The 26,577-nt window shown below is 46.0% G+C and overlaps 1 protein-coding gene across 1 annotated transcript in view; it reads left to right on the forward strand.

Annotated features, from left to right (window-relative positions):
- Positions 1-26,041, forward strand: part of LOC144694703 (slit homolog 1 protein-like) — a 191,135-nt gene extending 165,094 nt beyond the window's left edge. The window contains exons 11-18 of the mRNA XM_078565291.1: positions 5,002-5,073; positions 5,335-5,406; positions 6,737-6,880; positions 8,306-8,469; positions 10,986-11,009; positions 14,117-14,261; positions 16,485-16,559; positions 25,894-26,041. Of these exons, the coding sequence (XP_078421417.1) occupies positions 5,002-5,073; positions 5,335-5,406; positions 6,737-6,880; positions 8,306-8,469; positions 10,986-11,009; positions 14,117-14,261; positions 16,485-16,559; positions 25,894-26,041 (844 nt within the window). The remainder of the gene's footprint in view (positions 1-5,001; positions 5,074-5,334; positions 5,407-6,736; positions 6,881-8,305; positions 8,470-10,985; positions 11,010-14,116; positions 14,262-16,484; positions 16,560-25,893) is intronic.
- The last annotated feature ends 536 nt before the right edge of the window (positions 26,042-26,577 follow it).

Genomic DNA, 26,577 nt, shown 5'->3' on the forward strand with positions numbered 1-26,577 from the left:
GCAGCAGAAGGAAAGCCTTTAACACCTCAACTCTCTCCCCTCCCCTCTCCTCCCCCAAGAGCCTGGGCTCAATTTAAACAATGAGCAACAAATTCAAGCCAGGGTTCATATCTGCGATTTTAAAAAATTCATTCATTGTCAGGGAATGTCAATGTCACCAGCAAAACTGGCATTGACAATCCCTGAGAAGTTGGTGTTGGACCTGCTTCTTCAAGCAGTTTATAAAGGTAGCTCACTTACATTGAGTCTACAACACAGAAACAGGCCATTCAGCCCTACTGGTCTGTGCTGGTGTTTATGCTCCACATGAGCCTCCTCTCATTCTACTTTACCTCACTCCATCTGCATACCCTTCTATTCTTTTCTCCCTCATGTGTTTATCCTGCTTCCCCTTAAATGATTCTATACCATTCACAGGAACATAGGAAATAGGAGCAGGAGTAAGCCAATTGGCCCCTTGAGCCTGCTCCGCCATTCAATTAGGTCATGGCTGATCTTCCACCTCAACACTATTTTCCCTCACTATCCCCATATCCCTTGGTGTCTTTACTATCTAAAAATCTCTGTCTTCACCATACTCAATGATTGAGCTTCCGCAGCCTCTGGGGTAGAGAACTCCAAACATTCACCACCCTCTGAATGAAGAAATTCCTCCTCATCTTGGTCCTAAATGGCTTATCCTTTATTCTGAGACTGTGTCCCCTGGCTCTAGACCTCCCCAGCCAGGGGAAACATCCTTCCTGCATCTACCTTGTTGAGCCCTGTAAGAATTTTGTATGCTTCAATGAGATCACCTCTCATTCTTCTGAACTCTAGAGAATACAGGACCAGCCTCCTCAATCTATCCTCATAATCCTGCCATCCCAGGAATCAGTCTGGTGAACCTTTGCTGCACTCCCTCTATGGTCAGTATATCCTTCCTTAGGTAAGGAGACCAAAGCTGTACACAATACTCCAGGTGCAGTCTCACCAAGGCTCTATACAATTGCAGCAAGACATCTTTACTGCTATATTCAAATCCTCTTGCAATAAAGGCCAACACACCTAATTGCTTCATTGTCTCATGAACATGGACATGGACACCCAGGTCCCGTTGGACATCAACACATCCCAATTTCTCGCCATTTAAGAAATATTCTGCCTTTCTGTTTTTCTTACCTAAGTAGATAACTTCACATTTTTCTACATCACATTCCATCTACCATGTTCTTGCCCACTTAGCTAGCCTGTGTAAATCTCCTTGAAGTCTCTTTGCATCCCCCTCACAACTCACATAACCACCTAGTTTTGTGTCATCAGCAAACTTGGAAATGTTATATTTGGTCCCCATATCCGAATCATTGATATATATTGTGAATAGCTGGGGCCCAAGCACTGATCCTTATGGTACCCCCCTAGTCACCGCCTGCCACTCTGAGAATGACGCATTTATCCCTACTCTCTGTTTTCTGTCCGTTAACCAATTCTCAATCCATGCCAGTAAATTACCCCAAATCCCATGCGCCCTATTTTTGCATACTAACCTCCTGTGTGGGACCTTATTGAAAGTCTTCCGAAAATCCAAATACACCACATCCACTGGTTCCCTATATCTATCCTGCTAGGTTCATCCTCAAAAAGCTCCAACAGCTTTGTTAAACATGATTTTCCTTTTATAAATCCATGTTGACTCTGGCCAATCCTACCACTATTTTCTAAGTGTTCAGTTATCACATCCCTGATAATAGATTCTAGCATGTTCCCTACTACTGTTGTCAGGTTAACAGGTCTGTAGTTCCTTGTTTTCTCTCTCCCTCCTTTTTAAATAGTGGGCTTACATTTGCTAACCTCCAATCTGCAGGAACCATTCTAGAATTTATAGAATTTTGGAAGATGATCACCAATGCATTCTCTATCTCTACAACCACCTCTTTCAATACTCTGGGATGTGGATCATTAGGTCCAGGGTATTTACCAACTTTCAATCCCATTAATTTCTCCAGGACTACTTTTATACTAATACTAATTTCTTGCCGTTCCTCATTCCCACTGGTTCCTTGGTCCTCTAGTATTTCTGGAAGGTTTTTTTGTGTCTTCCTCCATGAATACTGACACAAAGTATTTGTTTAGTTTCTCTGCCATTTCCTTATTCCCCATTGTAAATTCTCCTGTCTCTTGCTGTAATGGGCCACACTTGTCTTTGCTAATCTTTTTCATTTTACATATCTGTAGAAGTTTTTACAGTCTGTTTTATGTTTCTTGCCAGTTTACTCTCATATTCTATTTTCACTTTCTTTATCAGTTTCTTGGTCCTCCTTTGCTGAATTCTAAAGCGCTCCCAATTCTCAGATTTACTACCTTTTGGCAACTTTATAAGCCTCTTCCTTTGATCAAATACAATCTTTAACTTCTCTTGTTAGCCACAGTTGGATTAATTTTCCTGTTGGATTTTTGTGCTTCAAAGGAATGTATATTTGTATATTTGTTGTGAATCATGTATTAATCCTTTAAATGCCAGTTATTGCCTGCCTACATCATACCTTTTCAAACAGTTTCCCAATCTATCACAGCCAACTTGCCTCTCATACCTTCAGAGTTTTTAGTTTAAATTTAAGACCATAGTTTCTCATTGCACAATACCAGATCTAAAATAGCCTGTTTCCCAGTTGGTTCCTCAAGAAAACCACCTTGTATACATTACAGGAATCATCCTCCCTGGCATTAGTGCTAATTATGTTCACCCTGTCTATATGTAGATTGAAGTTTCCCCATGAGTGCTGTATCACCCCTGTTGCATGTACCTCTAGTATCCTGATTTATATTGTGCCCTACATTACCACTACTGTTTGGTGGCATATAAGTAACTGCCACTAATGTTTGTTGCCCCTTGCTGTTTCTTAGCTCTACCCAAACTGATTCTACACCTTGACCTTCCAATCTAAGATCTTCTCCCACTAATGTTCTGATCTCATCCTTTGTGAACAGCGCTACCCCGCCTTCTTTTCCTTTTTGCCTGTCCTTCCTAAATGTCAAATATCTAGAATATCCAGCTCCCAGCCTTGGTCACCCTGCAGTCACGTCTCTGTAATGGCAATTAGATTATACCCATTTACCTCTATTTGTGCCATCAATTCATCTATCTTGTTGCAAAAGCTATATGCATTCAGATAGGGTGCCTTTAATTTTGCCTTTTTAACATTTTGCAGTATTTTTACCCTATTTGATGCTTTATTTGCATTGCCTTCCAATTTTGCTTACTACTTTTCCTTCTATCATTACCAGATTTGTTTCTCTCCTGTCTGAATTCCCTCTCTGGTCCCCCCACCAAGCTAGGTTAAACCCTCCCCAACAGCACTAGTAAACCTCTGTGCGAAGACATTGGTCCTGGTTCCGCTAAGGTGTAACCCATCGCCTTGTACAGATCCTTGTGCAGGAGCAGGTGGTGGCATAGTGGTATTGTCACTGGACTAGTATTCTAGAGACCCAGGGTAATGCTCTGGGGACCTGGGTTTGAATCAAATCGCGCTGATGGTGAAATTTGAATTCAACAAAAATCTGAAATTAAAAGTCTGATGATGACCACAAAACCATTGTTGATTGTTGTAAAAACCCATCTGGTTCACTAATGCCCTTTAGGGAAGGAAATCTGCCATCCTTACCTGGACTCCAGACCCACAGCAATGTGGTTGACTCTTGAAAATGCCTCCTGAACAAGGGCAGTTAGGGATGGGCAATAAATGCTGGCCAAGCCAGTGACGAATAATATAAAATAAGGTTCCAGAATTAGTCCCATTGCCTCAGAATTATAAAGCCCTCCCTCCTGTGCCATCTCTCTATGCATGTGTTTATTTGTTCTATCTTCCTATATCTATATTCACTTGTGGTAGTGAGTTCCACATTCTCACCACTCACTGAGTAAAGAAGTTTCTCCCAAGTTCCCTATTGGGTTTATTAGTGACTGTCTTGGCCACTATTTCTGGTCTCCCCCACAAGTGAAAACATCTTCTCTGTGTTTACCCCATCAAACCCTTCATAATTTTAAAGATGCTGATCAGGTCACCCTTCAACCTTCTTTTTTCTAGAAATAAATGCCCCAGCCTGTTCAACCTTATACAAGAATGTGGTGAGAAAACAGAATAGTCATCAACAGTTTGATAAGGTTACAAAACGTGCGGAAATGATTTACCAAACAGGTCAACTTCTGTTAAGAGTCAACTGCATTAGCGTGACACCAGAATCACATATTGGCATATCACAGATCAATCCCTAATCACTGAGCCTCAGTACCACAAAAGAACTGTATTTAGCAAAGGAGTCACATGGTGGCTATCTTACTTCTGTCTAATTGAGCATACATCCACTTGCTTGGATGAGTGCAGCTCCAACAACACTCAAGAAGTTCGACACCATCCAGGACAAAGCAGCCCACTGGATTGGCACCCCATCTGCCACCTTAAACATTCACTCCCTCTATCACTGATGCACAGTGGCAGAAATGTGTACAATATACAAGATGCCCTGTGGCAACTCACCAAGGCTCCTTCAACAGCGCCTTCCAAACCCGCAACCTCTACCACCTAGAAGGACCAGGGCCGCCGGTGCAAGGGAACACTACCACTCGGAAGTTCCCCTCCAAGCCACGCACCATCCTGACTTGGAAATATATCGCCGTTCCTTCACTGTCGCTGGGTCAAAATCCTGGAACTCCCTCCCTAACAGCCCTGTGGGTGTACCTACACCGTATGGACTGCAGCGGTTCAAGAAGACAGCTCACCACCACCTTCTCAAGGGCAATTAGGGATGGGCAATAAATTCTGACTTTGTCAGGAAGATGCACATCTTGGAGAATGGATATAATTAAAAGAAACAGAATTCTGAAAAAAGAGACATGTTCAAGATTTTTGTCTTACACTCACCAAGACGAAAGGCTTAGACGTGTCTCTTTTTAAAGCAATACTCAAATTCTGCTACTAACAAACGACTATTTAAACAGAAATCTAAAGCCTTTTTCTTCTCTTTCAGAGATCTCAGCAACAACCACATTGCTGAGATTGCACCTGATGCATTCCAGGGACTTCGATCACTTAATTCCCTGTGAGTATTTGTCAGACAAGGGGGCATAAAATTTAAAATAAAAGCGGCATTTCATGTCACTTGACCTGTTGTTCAAGTCACACTGGCATAGGCGCAGCTAGTAATCACTACACAATACCAATTGGGAAGCCTTCTTCCATCGCAATGCAGCCACAATATGTGCTGGCGGCAAGGAGGACAGGTCATCCCCTCAGAAAATAGCCCACCCCTCCAATTACTGTGCTCCTGCCTTTAAAATTCCTTTGTCTCCTCTAATTCCAGGGTCCTGTATGGAAACAAAATCAACGAGCTTCCGAAGGGAGTGTTTGACGGACTCTACGCTCTACAACTTCTGTGAGTGTTTGGCCTCTTTAAGCAGGCATGCCGACAAATGGGGGAGGGTGGGGGCGGAAAATCCTTGGGTTGAAGACCAGAGGCCTCCCGCCCATAGGTTACGGGGCCACTGTAGCCCCAAGAGTGGCGGGCAGTGCCTTCACTGGGTGCCTTTGCCAATTTTGTCCAGGTCTGAGTGTTGGTGAGTTTGGACAGATCACCCCACCACCACCCCCCAACCTCCCACCACCACCGAATCAGACATCCATTGGGTTTCCAATGACATACACATCTTGCCACTGCCAAATTTGGGCTGCGTTATTGGCATGGGGTTGGGGTTGGGGGGGGTGTGCTGGTGGGGGGTTACGGGTCAACAGGCAGAACCTTGTCAGTGGATGAACAGATGGAGAGGAATCCTGAAGACATGAGCTCCTTTTTATTCTCACTGGGGGCTGGGAGGACCAAGAGGGAATCCCCAGGCTTCACAAACTCCATCTGGGCTGTTGCCCCTTTTGCCTATATTCTGGCTGTAGATATTGGGATTTGCCTTCTACCTTCTTTGGTCTGGGGGTAAGTAGGAAAGTGGTACCATTTTAAAGGGGGTGCAGGAACAGACAGAACCTGGTGTAAGTGCACAGATCATTGAAGGTGGCAGGACAAGCTGAAAAGGCTGTTAACAAGCATATGGGATCCTTGGCTTTAAAATTAGAAGCATCGAGCACAAAAGCAAGCAAGTTATGCTAAACCTTTATAAAACACTGGTTAGGCCTCAGTTGGAATGTTGTGTCCCATTCTGGGCACTGCATTTTAGGAAGGACATCAAAGTCTTGGAGAGGGAACAGAAGAGATTTGCAAGAATGGCACCAGGAATGAGAAACTTCAGTTATGTGGTGAGACTGGAGAAGCTGGGATTGTTGTCCTTAGAGCAGAGAAGGTTAAGACAAGATTTAATACATTCAAAATTATGAAGCATTTTGATAGAGTAAATAAAGAGGAACTGTTTCCATTGGCAGAAAGGTTGGTAACCATAGGGACACAGATTTAAGGTAAGTAGCAAAAGAACTGGAAACGACATGGGTAAACAATTTTTTTACGCAGCGAGTTGTTGTGATCTGGAATGCACCAACTGAAAGGGGAAGCAGGCTCAGTAAGGACTTTCAAGATGGAATTGGATACATTCTTGAAGGGAAGATATTTGCAGGGCTATGGGGAAAGACAAATGGGACAAATTGCATAGCTCTTTCAAAGAGCCAGCGCTGGATTGAATGGCTCCTCTGTGTTTTATGTGGAGGCAGGGAGAAATGTTGTCCTTCCAAGCCAATTTGATATTGTTACTTCCATTTCTCGTTAGGCTCTTGAACGCTAATAAAATCAACTGCATTCGAGCGGATGCCTTTCAGGATCTACAAAATCTCAGCCTCCTCTCGCTGTATGACAACAAGATCCAGACACTGGCCAAAGGGACCTTCACTTCACTCCGTGCCATCCAGACTCTGTATGTATATGAAACCAGTTTTACCTTTCATAACTTGTGAGGTTTTTTTGTTATTGACGTCTATAATTCACTTGCGACGGGGTTGGTTATCTCAGTTGGCTAGATGGATAGAGTATGGTGCAGAATGATGCCAATAGTGTGGGTTCAATCCCTGTACCAGCTGCAGTAGTTCATGGAGGCCTGTCTCCTCGCATTGCCTCACTCCTGTGCCCTTCTGGTAATATATAATCAATTGTCTCTCTCTAATGGAGAGAGATGCCCGTGGTCATTTGCAGATGCTGGCTTCTTACTTACAGTTCTTAGTTTATTCAATGAAAGTCTTTACAGTTACAAAGGGATAAACATTGAGAAAATGGGCAGCACCTTTTGCTCTTTGAAAAATCCCAGGCATTAGGACCTTTAGGGATTCTAACTCACTCAGGTCAGAGGTGCACCAACTGTGTGGAACTTACAGGAGATGGCCAATTAAGAGGCTGCCTCTGCGTTCGACAACCTGGGCGGGTTCTTGTAGGACGTCATGGGCCAATCCAGTCCAGCAGCTCCCACTGTGAGACCAGTGGGAGTGTTGCAGAAGCCCAGAATGATGGACGAATAGACCAGCAGTGCAGCCACCATAGTGCCCATGGAGGATGTGAGAAAGTGAATGAATATGGCCGGCGGAGACATCTGTCTGCACTTTTTCAGAGCTCAATGATGAGGCAGCCTCTCCATTGACTGCCACTGAGCTCCTCCTAGCCTGAACGTTAATGATGATCCACCCTCTCACTGTGAGGCCGCCTCCTCTGACACATCGAGAGACCCCAGTGCCATTCACAAAATCACCGGATACTCTGTTCAACCGTTCTAAATTGCATGTAAATTGCTCAAATTATCTGTCCAGCGCTACTCGGGGTGGGATTGGTGTGTGGTCTGAGGGGGGAGGTGGGGTGGGTGGCAATGATGGGGTAACTGCTGCCACTTCCAGCCCAACTCTGGCAAGAGTACACAGAGCCAGTCCAACACGCACCTTTCCAAATTTACTTTCTCCCCCTCCTCCAAAGCTGCCACCTCAGGGCTGGTAAGATTCTGCGCAATGTTTCCCCTTGTGGGAAAAACAAGGAGCCATCAAGACAAGATAGTCACTCATAAATCCAGTCAGGACTTCAGGAGAACTTCTTTACCCAGAGAGTGGTGAGAAGGTGGCACTCGCTACCTCTGGGGCTGGTGGAGATGAATAGAATAGGTGCATGTAAGAGAAAACTGGATGAACACATGAGGGAGCAAGGAACAGAATGATATGCTGATACAGTGAGATGAAGTAGGGTGGGAGGAGGCTCGTGTGGAGCAGAAACATTGGCATAGACCAGCTGGGCCGAATGGCCTGTCTCTGTACTATAAATTCTATGTATTATCATCTTTGTCTTGGTTCTCCATTCCTCACCCAAGGCACTTAGCCCAAAACCCATTCATCTGTGACTGCCACCTCAAGTGGCTTGCCGACTACCTTCGCTCCAATCCGATTGAGACCAGTGGGGCTCGCTGCGCCAGTCCGCGGCGCTTGGCAAACAAGAGGATCGGGCAGATCAAAAGCAAGAAGTTCCGGTGCTCAGGTAGCGTATTATTTGCTGCTGTTTCTTTTAATTCTTTCATGAGGTGTTGGTGTCGCTGGCTGGGCCCAGCATTTATTGCCCATCACTTGTTGCCCTTGAGAAGGTGGTGGTGAGCTGCCTTCTTGAACCGCTGCAGTCCATGTGGTGTAGGTACAGCCACAGTGCTGTTAGAGAAGAAGTTCCAGGATTTTCACCCAGCGACAGTGAGGATACAACCTGGTGGGTCACAGGTGGGAACATCATGTTGTCCTTAAAGCCTTTGGGATGTGAGGACTCCCAAACCATGGATACGGGAAGGCAGTGTTGGATTTGTAATCTGTAATCCTAGCAGAACATGAGTTCAAATCCCACCATGGACAGTTTGAAAATTTGAATTCAGTAAGCAATCTGTAACAATAATACTTAGTTTTTGTTTGTCCGCATTTTCTGGTTAGTCGGTGGGTTGATTTGGTGGACAGGGCCTGGCACACACGCATCGGTCACTGGCTCCGACTCTCAGTGCCCCCCAACTTCGGTGACTGGCTCCGGCCTCCTACTGCCTGCCCTTGATGATGATGATGATGTTGGGGGCGGGGAATGGCATGTGAAGGGGGAAACGGAGTGGCAAGGGCAGCGGGGTGTGGGCATGGGGGTGGGAGAAATGGCATGGGAGTGGCGGGATTCGGGAGAGATGTAGAAGAAGGGATGGCATGGGGAATGGGATGGGTATGACATGAGAGCAATGGCTGGGGAAGGATGGAGTGTCATGTGTGGGATTTAATGAAGTACTGTTTTAATAAAGATGCTGATCTCACCACAAATGTTTTGAGGGTTTCTGTTAGCCAGGAAGTAAAACAATGGAATCAGTGAAAGCGACCAGAAATCTGTCGGATTGCCGTAAAATCCCAGCTGATTCATTGATATCCCTTTAAGGGAAGGAAAGTTACCATCCTTATCCAGACTGGTTCTATATGTGACTCCCGTCCCCAAACCAACTTGATTGACTCTTGATTCTCTGAAGTGGTCTAGCAAGTTGTATCAAACCATCGTCAGGGAGTGGTTTAAGAAGGTCCACCAGCAGCTTCTCAGGGCAATTCGGGATGGGCAATAAATGCCATCCTTGCCACTAACACCCACATCCTGAGATTTAATTTGTAAGAAAGGACCAAATTTCTTTCTAACGTGGTGCACAGTGAGATTTACGCCGTGGAACTATTTCCATTTAAACGTTAACACAAATGGAACTGAGGTGTCCATGTTTTGAGGGTTTGTATTATGGAGGCTAACCCACACTTGCTGCTTGGACACCCCAATCTAATGTAACAGCCATTTGGCGATATTATAAGTCAGATGTTGTGAAAGTGGTTATTTCTGCATCAGCAAGTTCACTAATGGAATCTTGACCTTTATGTCGGGGAGGGCTGGAAGTTATGTTCCAGTTATATCAAGCTTTGGTTAGACAGCATTTAGATTATAGTGCAGTTCTGGTCAATGCAGCTTAGGGAGGATATATTGACCTTGTAGCGGGTGCAGTGCAGATTCAGCAGAATGACGCTGGGCCTAAAAAGGGTTAAATTCTGAGAACAGGTTGCATAGACTAAGCTTGCAACTGCTAGGATACAGAAGGTTAAGCGGTGATCTAATTGAGGTGATTAAAATTATTAAAGGATTCAATTGGGTCAATGGAGAGAAACTATTTCTCTGGTGAGGCGAGTCCAGCTTTTTGTTTTTACCTTAAAATTCGAGCCAGGCCATTCAGGGGTGATGTCAGGAGGCTCTTCTTCACAAAGGGCAGTGGAAATCTGTAACTCAAAAGGCAACTGGCCTCCCTCGGCTGCAGCTTGTGGGTTATTACCTCTGGAAATAGCAGATAAAGCATTTCAATTTTAAAAAATGTTATTAACCATTTAAACAGTAGTATTTGTTACATTGCACATTTATGACTTTAGAAGATCATTAGGTCCGGAAGCACTCATCTAGTTACTTATGCTCAACCCACCCCCATCTACTCATCTTCTTTCCTGGGTCATGTTCTGGGGAAGTCACAAAAATAACCAGAGACCCAGCCCCAACTCCAGAAGCCTCTGTGAGGTGTAGCTTCAGCTTGTGGCTTTATCTGTGTACAGTGGGGGTAATTGAGGGCTCATTTTTAAAAATTCATTCATGGGATGTGGGTGTCGCTGGGCTAGGCCAGCATTTTAAACCCATCCCTAATTGCCCTTGAGAAGGTGGTGGGTGAGCTGCCTTCTTGAACCGCTGCAGTCCCTGTGGTGTAGGTACACCCACAGCGCTGTTAGGGAGGGAGTTTCAGGGTTTTGACCCAGCGACAGTGAAGGAACGGCCGATATATTTCCAAGTCAGAATGGTGTGTGGTTTGGAGGGAAACTTCCAGGTGGTGGTGTTCCTATGTGTCTGCTGCCTTTGTCCTTCTAGATGGTAGAGGTCAGGCATTTGGAAAGTGCTGTCCGGGGAGGCTCGGTGAGTTCCAATGTACACATTGTAAATACTTAACAGTTTTCCATTTTTTTCCCACACAGTAAAAGAACAGTATTTCATCCCAGGTAAGAGATACTCAGACTGAATGTATTGGCAGCACGCATTGAATCAATCTGCAGTGTGGAGTTTGTCACCTCGAGCTTCTTTAACTATTAAGGCTGTGACTGCAAGTGATATTATTCTGAACTCCCCTCTATCAGATGGGGTTGGTGGAGGAGGGGACTGTTCCTTGTGACAGAAAGGTGATCTATCCTCCTTCACCATCAGTTGGCACAATTATAATGAAGAAAGGGAGGGGCCTTGCTTTTATATGGTGCCCTTTGTGACCTCAGGACATCCCAGAATGTTTTACAACCCGAGGGGGAGAATTTTCTCCCCGTTGGGGGGCGTGGGGGAGCTGAGCAGGTGCGGGCTGGTGCGGAGACAATTGCCACCCGCGATCTGCTACGCGCCGCCATTTTACATCAGCGGGCCAATTAAGGCCCGCCCAGTGTGACGCGCACCCGGAAGCGCTGAGCACTCCCTGCGCGGGCGGGAGGAGGAGGGAGAGTCGGGGCCTGCGCTCACGCGAAAGAACGCAGAAATCTCCCTGAGGCACGGAGCTCCGGCAGGGAAATTACTTTGGGTATGAAAAATTGAAATAAAGGAGAAAACAAATTATTCAGACCTGTCCCCTCATGTGACAGTGTCACATGAGCTGGGACATGTCAATGAATTTTAATAAACATTTTTATGACATTTATAAACCCTTCATGAAACCTCATCCTGCCCGTGGATGAGGTTCCATGAAAAATGCGAAGGCCGCCTGGGCTCTTCACCTGCCCCACAACCTTAAGGTTGGACGGGCAGCCCTATTAATCATTTCAATTACTATTTAAATGGTCCTAATAGGCCTTTGACATTTCGGTAGGCGCGCAGCTGACTCTGGTATGCAACCGCCAAACTGAAGATCGGAATGACGTGCGGTGACATCGGGACGCACACCCGACATCACCGCGCATCATTTTATGCATTGGCGAGCGAGGTCCATCCCATCAAACACTCCCAGGACAGGTACAGCACAGGGTTAGATACAGAATAAAGCTCCCTCTACACTGTCCCCATCAAACACTCCCAGGACAGGTACAGCACGGGGTTGGATACAGAGTAAAGCTCCCTCTACAATTTCCCCATCAAACACTCTCAGGGCATGTACAGCACTGGGTTAGAAACAGAGTAACGCTCCCTCTACACTGTCCCCGTCAAACACTCCCAGGACAGGTACAGCACGGGGTTAGGTACAGAGTAAAGCTCCCTCTACACTGTCCCCATAAAATACTCCCAGGACAGGCACAGCACGGGGTTAGATACAGAGTAAAGCTCCTTCTACACTGTCCCCATCAAACACTCCCAGGTCAGGCACAGCACGGGGTTAGATACAGAGTATAGCTCCCTCTACAATGTCCCCATCAAACACTCCCAGGTCAGGCACAGCACGGGGTTAGATACAGAGTATAGCTCCCTCTACAATGTCCCCATCAAACACTCCCAGGACAGACACAGCACGGGGTTAGATACAGAGTATAGCTCCCTCTACAATGTCCCCATCAAACACTCCCAGGACAGGCACAGCACGGGGTTAGATACAGAGTATAGCTCCCTCTACAATGTCCCCATCAAACACTCCCAGGACAGGCACAGCACGGGGTTAGATACAGAGTATAGCTCCCTCTACAATGTCCCCATCAAACACTCCCTGGGCAGGTGCAGCACGGGGTTAGATACAGAGTATAGCTCTCCCATTTCAGTTCCAAGCTCTGAAGCCTCCCCTGCACTTGCTCCCTTTAATACATTTCCCTTTGTCATATCTGCCAACCTGACTGATTGAAGTTTAATAATAAGGTCGACTTTGAGATGTGGGCCCACACCTACTCGAACCCAACAGTTCACCTCAAACTCTTCCAGGCAGCAGAGAATCATTTCATCCCACAATCTCCTTCACCGATCCTTTAATTGATCATCGTGTCAGAAAGCTGTCAATTAATCAATGTGTGTGTACTCCAGTCTTTGATGAGCTCTGGATGCATCGATGGATGAATGTGTAACAACTGACAGACACCTCCATCGAGGTCAGTGGCAATGAATCATTTCAGGAGAGCGAAATTTTCACTGCAGAGACCATTACCGACAGCGCAGTTTTGGACGACTGAGATGATTTCAGATCTCTGGATGGACAATCTGGGAATGAAGATTTCCTCCCCCTCTCCAAAAGCAACACTCCCGAAATTCTGTCTACTTGACGTGCTAGATTTGACATTTTCAATGGCTCAGCAACTTGGGTAGTCCTGAGCCCTGTTCCTAACCAAATATTCACTAAGCTCTCTTTCACTTCTACTTGTGTTACCAACTTTCTTCTGTCATCCACTCCTCCTCCTCCTCTCCCTCTCATCACCATTTCTCTTCACCTTCCCTCCCCTCCTCTCTTCCCCTTACCTCCACACTCCTCCCCCTGCCCTCTCCTCCCCTCCCCTCCCCTCTTCCTCTCCTGCCTTCCCACGCCTCTTCACTCCCTTCCTTCCATCCATCCTTCCCTCTCTACCTGCCCTCCCCCTCCTCTCGCCTGATCCCCTCTCTTATCCTCCCCTCCCCTCTCCACCTGCCCCCTCCTCCCCTCCCCTCCAATTGAGAAGTGTTCCGCTACGCCATGCTGCCGACCAGTTTCATTCAGCTGCAGGAGCTCGCTCGGCATGAACGCACGGAAGTGACTGTGGGTCTTAGAGGGCCCGTATCATGTTGCATTTTGTTAACTGAGGTGGCTACTGCAGTCAGTAAGTGAGAGCCACACATTCAGGGGTTAACAGTTGGTATTCCCAATCTGTGCTGGACTGGAGGGTTTCAGCCGTGTCAGAGATACTACAGTTACCCTCAGGACCCTAGGCCAGGAAATGGAAATTCAGTCAGTCTTTGCCCGCCTGGTTATGGTGTCCAGAGAAGCTTGGCTCACATTGGATGATACTGCCTAAGGCTGAATAGCTATTTGTGCACAAAGACCCGCCCTTGGACTGAGGTAACCAAGCTCACAGTTGTCAATGCCTTCAGGAGAGGAGGGGGAAAATACAACAAAGGTTTAAATAAAACAAACAGTGTTATTTTCTGCCTGGTATTCACTTTGCTTCTTCATTATCTTCGGCAGGGACTGAAGATCACCGTCTGGGGACCGAATGCAATGGAGACACAGTCTGCCCACCAAAGTGCCGCTGTGAGTCCAACGTGGTGGATTGTTCAAATCAGGAACTAACCAAGGTCCCAGAGTTTATTCCACAGTCAACCATGGAGCTGTAAGTAGGCACGGTCACTTTCCCCAACACACAGGCTCACCTTGTCTTCCCCTGTCGCAGGACGTCCCAAATCACGATGTACTTTTATTGAAGTGACTCACAGTTGTAATGTAGAAAATGTGGCAGCCAATATGTGCACAGCAAGCTCCCACAAACAACAATGCGGTAATGATCAGATAAGCATAAAATAAAAACAGATGTTGATTGAGGTATAGATATAGGACTCAGGAAGAACTCACCAGCTCTTCTTCAAAATAGTGCTGTGGGATCTTCTACATCCACCGGAGAGGGTAGACGGGGCCTCGGTTTAACATCTCATCTGAAAGACGGCACCTCCGACCGTGTAGCACTCCCTCAGTACTGCACTAGACTGTCACCCTGGTTTATCTACTCATTAGGAACTGGGGAGAAGGGGGAATTTTTTTACACAGTGAGTTGTTAGGATCTGGAATGTGCTGCCTGAAAGGATGGGCGGAAGCTGATTCAGTAATAACTTTCAAAAGAAAATTGGATCAATACTTGAAGGGGAAAATTTGCAGGACCATGGCGAAAGAGCAGGGGTGAGGTGGACTAATTGGATAGCTCCTTCAAAGAGCCAGCACAGGTACGATGGGCTGAATGGTCTCCTCCCGTGCTTTAAGGTTGCATTTCATACACAATACGTCTCTGGGCCACTTTGTGAGCTTAAGCCAGAATGTTACGGCCCTGCCGCGGGGTGTCTCCCCCTGGTGGACGCGGTGAGCCATTTAAATCTCCATTCAGTTCGGCAGGACCGAAATATCCCACCGGGCGGGAGGGACCGTAAAATCCCGGCTCCAGCGTCAGTTTAGGGATGTATGTGACATCCATACTAATCCCACGTCAGACTCTTCAGTCATGAGAGGACCCGCTGAAGACGATTAAATCATTTACACCTTGGACAGGCTTGAACAACCAGGAGTCTAGCACAGGTTGGTCAGATTGGGAGCAGTTTTACACAGTGAGAATTTGCCCACCAGGATCACTGGACTGAAATCTGCTCAAAATTCATCTGAGGCCCTTGCAGCCATGATACAAAATCTCCTTCTGTCCCATCTGTCTGAGCGTCTGCCTAGACAATCCAGTAGTTTCAAAATATAATGAGGCTGACTGGCTGGTACAGTTGACTGACACACTTGTAGTAACTCCCTAATGGCACGGTTAGCGTTGCCAACTTTGATCGGATGTATTCCTGGAGGTTTCAACACTCCAGCCCAGGGCAAACCTGGAGGTTGGCAAACCAATTCACTGTGGGGAATCACTGGGGTCAAGTGTTAAGTAGTCTCTGGCTCCTCCTGTTGGCCAGCTAGATCGCAGCAATAAGTCCCGTTCCCCTATCACCCGTGTGTTTGCTGGCTGACATTGGCTTCTAGTTTACGCAACACCTTGATTTTAAAATTCTCATCCTTGTTTTCAAATGCCTTCATGGCCTCTCCCCTCCCTATCCCTGTAACCTCCTGTTTCCCCATAACCCTCTGAAATATCTAATTCAGGCCTCTTGAACATCCCATGTCAGGATACATCCCACCTCAGCTTCAGGGAGCCAGGGGGAAGCAGTTGGAAAAATAGAGGAGTCAAAGAAATATAGAACTAAACAGGGGAAACTTAACCTGAATGACCACTGTAAAAAAGTAAGTTTAAATTAATTAAATAAGAGCAGGCTATTTCTTTGAACAACTATCTCAATCAAACAGATACTGCACCTTTTAAAGACTTCAGAACATCCCAAAACACTTTATAGCCAATGAAGTACTTTTGAAGTGTTGTAATACAGCAACCAATTTGCACACAGCAAGCTCCCACAAACAGAAACTTGATATCAACCAGTTAATCCATTTTTTTTTTACTGATGTTGGCCAAGACGTCAAGGAGAACACCCTTGCTCTTCCTTGAAATGGTGCCATGGGATCTCTTACACTCACCTGACAGGGCAGGCAGTATCTCAGTTTAACATCTCATCCAAAAAGCAACATCACTGAAAGTGCAGCACTCCCTCAGTACTGTACTGGAAGTATCAGATGTTGTGCTCTGGAGTGGTACTTGAACCCACCACCTTCTGACTCAGAGTGGTCAGTGTTAGCCCCTGAACCAGCACCAACACATTGAAAGCGTACAGTTTACCCACCCCCCACCCCCCGCCAGGTGTAAGGGCAGGGCTGCTGAGTGAACTTCATCCTTTGTAACCAAATATTTCCTGCTCCGCAGACGTTTGACCAACAACGATATTTCGCTTTTGGAAGCCACTGGTCTGTTCCGGAAGCTTCCACAGTTGAGAAAGATGTGAGTGGATGTTCCTCTTTTCTTCTTATTCATTTCTGTGCTCCTTCTGTGAATGTGCCGACTCTCTGGGTCACTCAAAAATAGGGGCTGAAATTTCTCTTTCAATGTTTGACTTCACAGTCAGGTTTTGGAGAGGGTGCAGAAGAGATCCACTTGGATGGTTCCAGCGATGAAAGACTTCAGTTACCCGGAGGGGCTGGAGAAGCTGGGTTTGTTCTCCTTAGAGCAGAGAAGATTAAGAGGAGATACGATAGCGACATTTAAAATCACAACGAGTTTAGATAGAGTAAATAAAGAGAAGCTGCTTCCAATGGCTGAAGGGTCAATAATCAGAGGACACAGATTTAAGATGATTGGCAAAAGAACCAGAGTCGACACGAGGAAACACTTTTTTATGCAGTGAGCGGTTAGGATTTGGAATGTGCTATCTCTTAGGAAGGCTGACAGTAGATTCAATAGTATCCTGCAAGAGGGAATTGAATAAATACGTGAAAGGGAAAACAATTGTAGGGATCTGGGGAAAGAGCGGGAGTGTGGGACTAACTGAAAGAGCCAGCACAGGCTAGATGTATCGCATGGCCTCCATCTGGGCCATTTTAGGATTCTATGATCAACAATCATGAATGACAACAGCTGCAGTTTCCACTAAACAGGGCAGGATGGTCATGGGTACTCCTATCTAAAATGGTAGGTGGAGTGGGCGATGTAAAGAATCTCCTTGAAGCTTTTCCTTTTACACCAAATTAACGATGTGGAAATCTTAGTCAGGGGGCTTCAGATTCTCACCTTTCACCTCCAGTAACCTCATCCCTAGACAGCAAAGCAAAGAAGGAGATGGAAGGAGGGGTGACTTACAAACTTGGTGGAAACAGAATGAGTCTTAAAGGTAAAGAGGGAGGTGGAGAATTTTTATAATGTTAAAAGGATTTGATAGGGTAGATAGAGAGAGAGAAACAATTTCCTCTAGCTGGGGGAATCCAAAACGAGGGACTGGCCCTTAGGATTAGAGCTGGGCCTCTCAGGAGCAAAATCGGCAAGTATTCCTTCACGCAAACTGCGAGGGAAATGAGCACCCTCTGCCTCCAAAAAGCTGTGGATGGGGTCAGTTGTAGCTTTCAAGACTGAACTCATTAAGAGTTTTATTAGGTCAGGGGTATCAAGGAAGGAAAGACCGGCGGTTAGGGATGGGCAATAAATGTTGACGAAGCCACCGATGCCCACATCCCGTGAACGAATAGATTTTTTAAAAATGAAGTTGAGGCACAGATCAGCTGCGATGTAATTGAGTGGCAGGGCAGGCCTGAGGGGCTGAATGGCCCCCTCCTGTATAGTGGCAGAATGGTTCTGGATGGGAATTCCAGAGCCTGTGGGGCCTAGCCAGCTGAGGCGCGGCTACGAATGATGGGCGAAGGGAGTGAGGGAAATCACATTCCCAGACATTGAACCTTTCACAGCTGCACGGCTGCATTGCTTATTGTAGAGGTAAAAAGGTTTTCAACCATTTACTGGTTAAAAGATGACTGTTCCCTTACCCCTCTCTCCTCCCCCCCATTGAGTCTAATGAAGGAGGCTGATATGAATGGTTGAATAATTCTCAATGCTGCAGCACCAGGTGTTCTATTCTGTGCTGTGCACACACCACATGTGACTATCTAGGAATCCAGATGTGGCTAATTGCATTTCTGATTCGTAAAGGAACAATGAGTAGCCTTCATTCGTCATGTGATCTCATTCGCACAGTTTGTGAATGTGATATTATAACACACACGTACACACTAACACACTAACATTCACACACTAACACAATAGCTCATATCCTCTCTCTCTCACTCACACACTCACACACACACACTCACACACACACACTATCACACTGGGCAGGATTTACACACACACACACACACAGAGTAACACACTGGGCAGGATTTACACACACACACAGTAACACACTGGGCAGGATTTACACACACACATAGTAACACACTGGGCAGGATTTACACACATACAGTAACACACTGGGCAGGATTTACACACACATACACACACACACACAATAATACACTGGGCAGGATTACACACAAATACACAGTAACACACTGGGCAGGATTTACACACACACACAGTAACACACTGGGCAGGATTTACAGACACACACACAGTAACACACTGGGCAGGATTTACACACACACACTGGGCAGGATTTACACACACACACAGTAACACACTGGGCAGGATTTACACACACACACAGTAACACACTGGGCAGGATTTACACACACACACACACACACACTAACACACTGGGCAGGATTTACACACACACACACACACACACACTAACACACTGGGCAGGATTTACACACACACACACTGTAACACACTGGACAGGATTTACACACACACACAGTAACACACTGGGCAGGATTTACACACACACACACACACTAACACACTGGGCAGGATTTACACACACACACACACACACTAACACACTGGGCAGGATTTACACACACACACACTGTAACACACTGGACAGGATTTACACACACACACACAGTAATACACTGGGCAGGATTTACACACACACACAGTAACACATTGGGCAGGATTTTCTGCTTGGCGTGCAGGCACGCACCCGTGTGTGAAATAGCGCGGGATGATGTTGAGTGAAATATTTTTCACTGATGACATTAGGTAAATCGGCCAGGCAGCCTTTGGATTTTCTTAGGAAACCTCATCCATAGGAGGGATGAGGTTTCCGACATTAAAAAAGTGTTTTCACATAATTTTTATTATGTTCCTGTTCATGTGAGTGAGTCCTATGTGGGGACAGTTTTTTTTCGATTTTCAAAATCTTTAATTTTGATTTTAAAATTCTTCAGCTCCCGGAGGCAGATCCCAGCCTTCAGGAGCTTTCAGTGCGCGCTCCCCCGAACACATGCGCAGACGTTTACGCTCGCACTCCTCCTGCCCCCACCCGGCAGTGCTGAGCGTCTCATTAACTGACCAGCCAGCGTGAAATCGCGGCCGGAGGCTGATTGCAGGCAACAGGCCAATTCCCGGCCACTCCCAGGCCTGCCCACCGCACCTGCCCAACAACCCGAATATCCTGCCCACTAACACTCTCACACTAACACTCATCAGCACACATTCTCACACATGCTCTTACACTAACAAACTCACACCCTCCCACACTCACACACTAGCAGACACTTAGTTACACACACACTAACATACACTAACTATACCAACACACACACACACACACACTCCCACCCTAACACACATGAGCATCTACATCCTCATACACACTCATGCACACTCACGCACTCACTAACACACTCAGTAACACACTAACATACACATGCTTGCACACAAGCACATGCTAACGCACTTACACACACTAACACGTAAACTCAGACACACACACGCACGCACACATGCGTTCAGTCACAGAATCACTGTATTGTTACAGAGTAGAAAGAGGCCATTTGGCCCATCGTGTCTGCACAAGCTCTTTGAATAGGCAATTCAGTTAGTGCCACTCCCCTGCCTTTTCCTTGTAACCATGCACATTCTTCCTTTTCAGATAACTGTCTAATTCTCTTTCGAATGCCTCGATTGAACCTGCCTCTACCACAATCTCAGGCATTCCAGACCTTAACCACTTGCTACATGAAAAAGTTTTCCTCAGGTCTCCTTTGCTTCTTTTGCCAGTTACCTTAAATCTGTGCCTGCTCATTCTCAATCCTTTCACAGGCAACAGTTTCTCCCTATCTACTCTGTCCAGGCCCCTCATGATTTCGAACACCTCTACCAAACCTCCTCTTAGGCTTCTCATCTCCAAGGGAAACTGTCCAAATTTCTTCAGTCTATCTTCATAACTGTAGTTCCTTCCTTGAACCATTGTTGTGAATCTTTTCTGAACTCTCTGCAAAGACTTCACATCCTCCCTAAAGTGCAACGCCCAGAACTGTATACAATATTCCAGCTGAGGCTGATCTACTGTCTTATAAAGGTTCAACATAACCCTCTTGCTCTTGTGCTCAATGCCCCTATTAATAAATCCCAGGTTATTATATGCTTTATCAACTGCTCTCTCAACCTGTCCTGTCACCTTCAATGATTTATGCACATATACGCCAATGTCCCTCTGCTCCTGCACCCCCTTTAGAATTGTACCCTTTATTTTATATTGTCTTTCCATGTTCTTCCAACCAAAATGAATCACTTCATATTTCTCCGCATTGAACTTCATCGATTACTTGTCCGTCCATTCTACCAACACATCTATGTCCTTTAGAAGTTCTACACTATCCTCCTGACAGTTCACAATGTTTCCAAGTTGCATATCTTACTCAAATTTCGAAAATGTGCCCTGGACACCAAGGTCCAGGTCTTTAATATACATATCAGGGAAAAGCAAGGATCCCCTGGGGAACTCCACTACAAATTTCCTTCAGCCCGAGAAACATTCATTAACCACTACTCTCTGTTTCCTGTCACTCAGCTAATTTTGCATCCATGTGGCCACTGTCCCTTTTATTCCATGAGCAATAACTCTGCTCATAAGTCTGTTGTGCAATACTGTACCAAATGCCTTTTGGAAGTCCATGTATACCACATCAACAGCATTTCCCTCATCAACCCTTTGTTACCTCTTCAAAAAACTCAAGCTATGAGCTTCCTGTGTGGGCAGGGGAGGGGGGTGCAGTAATGCCAAATGCGGAAGTGCGCTCCGACCTCCCTGAGACTAAGTGTTGCCTCAGGGAGATCGGTTCCCAAAGTGAAAAAGTTATTCTGTCGAAAATTTCATTTGCCATCCATGTCCCTTCATGTGACAATGTCACATGAGTTGGGACATGGACAGAACTTTAAATAAAAGTGAATCTTAATTTTTTAACTCAGTCATGAAAGCTCATCCCGCCCGTGGATGAGGTTTCCTGCTTTTTCAGGTGGCCGCCAGCGCTCCCGACCTGCCCGCAAACCTTAAGGTTGGACGGGCAAGTCCACTAATTGCTTTAATTGATTTTTGAATGGCCTCAATAGGCCGTTAACAGGTCGGCGGGCGCACAGCTGATTCAGCTGTGCCCCTGCCGACCTGAAAATGCAAATGACGTGAGATGACCTCGGGAGTTCCGCCCGATGGACATCGTTTTATGCATCGGGAAGCAAGCCCCGCCCCCGCTCACCGACAGGAGAATCCTTCCCCATGAGGCGCTGTGGGCCATCAGCAGCAGCAGAATTATACTCGACCACAATCTGTAACCTCCTGGCCTGGCATATCCCCCACTCTACCGTTACCACCAAGCCAGGAGATCAACCCTGGTTCAATGAAGAGTGCAGGAGGGCATGCCAGCAGCAGCACCAGGCTTACCTAAAAAAGAGGTGTCAACCTGGTGAAGCCTCAACGCAGGGTTACTTTCTTGTCAAACAGCTTAAGCAGCAAATGATAGACAGAGCTAAGCGATTCCACAACCAACAGATCAGATCTAAGCTCTGCAGTCCTGCCATATCCTGTCATGAATGGTGGTGGACAATTAAACAACTCACTGGAGTAGGATGAGGCTCCACAGATATCCCCATCCCCACTGATGGGGGAACCCAGCACATCAGTACAAAGAATAAGGCTGGAGCATTTGCTACGAACTTCAGTCAGAAGTGCCGAGCGGATGATCCATCTCGGCTTTCTCTGGAGTCTCCAGCATCACAGATGCCAGCCTTCAGCCAATTCGATTCACTCCACCTGATATCAAGAAATGATTAAGGGCACTGGATACTGCAAAGGCTATGGGCCCTGACAATATTCCGGCAATAGTACTGAAGACTTGTGCTCCAGAACTTGCCGCGCCCCTAGCCAAGCTGTTCCAGTACAGCTACAACACTGACATCTACCCGGCTATGTGGAAAATTGCCTAGGCATGTCCTGTACATAAAAATCAGGACAAATCCAACCCAGCCAATTACCACCCTCTCGATCTAGTCTACTCTCCATTGTCAGTAAAGTGATGGAAGGGGTCTTCAACAGTGCTATCAAGCGGCACTTGCTTAGCAATAACCTGCTCACTGACGCCCAGTTTGGGTTCCACCAGGGTCACTCGGCTCCTGACCTCATTACAGTCTTGGTTCAAACAGGGACAAAAGAGCTGAACTCCAGAGGTGAGGTGAGAGCAACTGCCCTTGACATCCAGACAGCATTTGACCAACTGTGGCATTAAGAAGCCCCAGCAAAACTAGAGTCAATGGGAATCAGGGGGAAAACTCTCTGCTGGTTGGAGTCATACCTAGCACAAAGGAAGATGGTTGTGGTTGTTGGAGGTCAGTCATCTCAGCTCCAGGACACCACTACAAGGTAGTGTCCTCGGCCCAAGCATCTTCAGCTGCTTCATCAATGACCTTCCTTCCATCACAAGGTCAGAAGTGGGGATGTTCGCCGATGATTGCACAATGTGCACCACCATTCACGACTTCCCAGATACTGAAGCAATCCATGCCCATATGCAGCAAGACCTGGACAATATCCAACTTAGGCTGACAAGTGGCAAGTAACATTCATGCCACGCAAGTGCCAGGCAATGACCATCTCCAACAACAGAGAATTTAACCATCGCCACTTGATGTTCAATGGCATTACCATCACTGAATCCCCCACTATCAACATCCTGGGGTTACCACAGACCAGAAACTGAACTGGACTAAGCATATAAATACTGTGGCTACAAGCACAGGTCAGAGGCTAGGAATCCTGCGGCAAGTAGCTCACCTCCTGACTCCCCAGAGCCTGCCCACCATCTACAAAGGCACAAGTCAGGAGTGTGATGGAATACTCTCCACTCGCCTGGATGAGTGCAGCTCCAACAACACTCAGGAAGCTTGACACCATCCAGGACAAAGCAGCCCGCTTGATTGGCACCATATCCACAAACATTCATTCCCTCCACCACCGATGCACAGTGTCAGCAGTGTGTACCATCTACAAGATGCACTGCAGGAACTCACCAAGGTTCCTTAGACAGCACCTTCCAAACCCACAACCACTACCATCTAGAAGGACAAGGGCAGCAGATAGATGGGAACACCACCACCTGCAAGTTTCCCTCCAAGTCACTCACCATCCTGACTTGGAGATATATCCCCATTCCTTTACTGTCGCTGGGTCAAAATCCTGGAACACCCTTCCTAACAGCACTGTGGGTGTACCTACACCACATGGACTGCAGCGGTTCAAGAAGGCAGCTCACCAGCACCTTCTCAAGGGCAATAAATGCTGGCCTAGCCAGCATTGCCCACATCCCATGAATGAATTTTTAAAAATTGTAATTTTCCAGTCCTCTAACAACACCCCTGAGTTGAAGGAAGACTGGAAAATTCTGGCCAGTGCCCCCACAATTTCCATTCTCACTTCCCTCAGTATGCTCGGATGCATCTCATCCAGCCCTGGTGCCTTATCAACTTAAGTACAGATAACCTATCTAATACCTCCTGCTTATCAATTTTAAATCCTTCTAGTGTCTGAACTACCCCCTCTTTCACCACGGCCTGGGTAGCACCTTCTTCCTTGGTAAAGACAGATGCAAAGTGTTCATTAAATACCTCAGCTATGCCCTCTGCCTCAATGTGTAAATCCCCTTTGTCCACCGTTTTACTATTTATATGCCTATGGAAGGCTTTCCCTTTTATGTTGGCTGCCAGTCTCCGTTCATACTCTTCCTTTGCTTCTCTTATTTGCTTTCTCATTTCCCCTCTGAACCTTCTATATTCATCCTGGTTCTCAATTGTGTTATCCACCTGACATCTGTCATAAGCACAGTTTTCCTTCTTCATCTTAATCTCTTACTCTTTTGTCATCCAGGGCGCTCTGGATTTGTTTGCCTTACCTTTCCCCTTTGTGGGAATTTATCTTGACTGTGCCTAAAATATCACTTTTATCATTTTTCCTGCCAACCTTTGACTCCAATTTATTCTGCGCAGAGTCATTCTTATCCGATTGAAGTTGGCTTTCCCCCAGTTAATTAGTCTTACTCTGGATTGTTCATTGTTCTTTTCCATAGTCAGCCTAAACCTTATGATACAATGATCATGGTCTCTTAAATGTTCTCCTACTGATACTTGATCTATCATTCCCAAGAACCAGTCTATCAGTGCCTCCTCTCTTACTGGACTGGGAACATCCTGCTGTAGAAAATTCTCCTGAACAGGAGCTCTTGCCCCTCTCTGCCCTTTATACTACTGCTATCCCAGTCTATATTCAGATAATCAAACTCCCCCATAATAACTACTCTATAATTTTTGCACCTCTCTATAATTTCTTTGCAGATTTGTTCCTCTGCATCCTTCCCACTGGTTGGTAGCTTATCAACTACACCAAGCAATGTAATTGCATCTTTTTTGTTCATTAGCCCTAGCTAAATAGATTCTGTCCTTGACCCCTCTGGGTCATCCTCTTTCTCCAGCACTGCAATGCTCTCCTTAATCAATACCACCACCCCTCCTGCTTTTTTTCCTTTCCTATATTTCCTGAACACTTTGTAGCCAGGAATATTTAACATCCCTTAACATGCCCTTCTTTGAGCCAGGTCTCTGTTATAGCCACAGCACCATATTTCCACATGGTAATCTGGAATGCCATGATTATGGAATGCCATGAGTTACACGCAATTCTGTAACTCACCAATCTTATTTAGCACACTCTGTGCATTCACATACATGCACTGTAACCCTGATTTAGACTTTATTACTTTCCCCCTTCCTCTGACCCCAACTAATAACTTACTAATCCCTACTCTAGTGCCATCTCCCAGCATACTGTGCACTTTGGTATTCCTTTCTGATAATACCTCCTGGTTCCCAGACACCTGCCAAGTTAATTTAAACCCTCCCCAGTAGCACTCGCAAATCACCCCACAAGGAACTCAGTCCTGGCTCTCAGTCACACACACACTTACACACTCACTAACTCACACTAACACACACTCAGTCACACATACACTTACACACTCACTAACTCACACTAACTCATACACTCAGTGACACACACACTTACACACTCATTAACTCACACTAACACACAGTTACACACACATACACACACACTCACTATCTCACACTAACACATACACTCAGTCAAACACACACTCACTACCTCACACTAACACACGCAGCCACACACATTTATACACACACACTATCTCATACTACCACTTACACTAAGGCACACACACATTTACGAACTCACACTGACACAGTCACACACACCCTAACTCACGCTAACATGCTCAGTCACACACACATGTTTCACCCCTCTGATCTAAGACCCTTTTCTCTTTATTCCCAGAAACCTGAGCAACAATAAGATTGCGGAAATTGAGGATGGAACGTTTGAAGGTGCTTCTTCTGTTAGTGAATTACATCTTACAGCCAATCAGCTCGATTCCATTAGAAGTGGGATGTTTCGGGGTCTTGATGGATTACGAACTTTGTAAGTATCTCAACAGGACCACTGGGACACATATTCCTTAAACTGCCAGCTGTTTTGCTTCCCTGAGAGAGATGCTTTGTTGTTATTTACCTCGATGGCATTGTATTACCCATTAATATCGATAGTCACTGCCATGATTCACTGCCAAATGCCATGATTCACATGTGAGCCAAGTGTGTCAGCATTGGTAATCTGTGGGAACATCATTATGGACTGAGAAACCTGTCTTTACCCAGGCTGGGGGCTCTAGGTAGTAATTGGGAACAGGAATATTAACCTACTTTCCCCACACCCTCCCACACTAACGCAATTGAAAAAGAAAGAGCTTGCATTTATATAACGCCTTTCAAGCTGTTCCAACACACTTTAGAGCCAGTGAAGTAATTTTTAATATATAGTCAGTATTATAATCTAAGAAACCTGACCACCAATTTGTACACAACAAGATCCCATAAATGTGACAATGGCCAAAGTCATTTGTTTTTTAAGTGATGTTGATTGAGAGATAAATATTGGCCAGGATACCTGGGAGAATTCCCC

Source organism: Cetorhinus maximus, chromosome 20 (genome assembly GCF_964194155.1).
Source record: "Cetorhinus maximus chromosome 20, sCetMax3.hap1.1, whole genome shotgun sequence".
Lineage (NCBI taxonomy): Eukaryota > Metazoa > Chordata > Chondrichthyes > Lamniformes > Cetorhinidae > Cetorhinus > Cetorhinus maximus.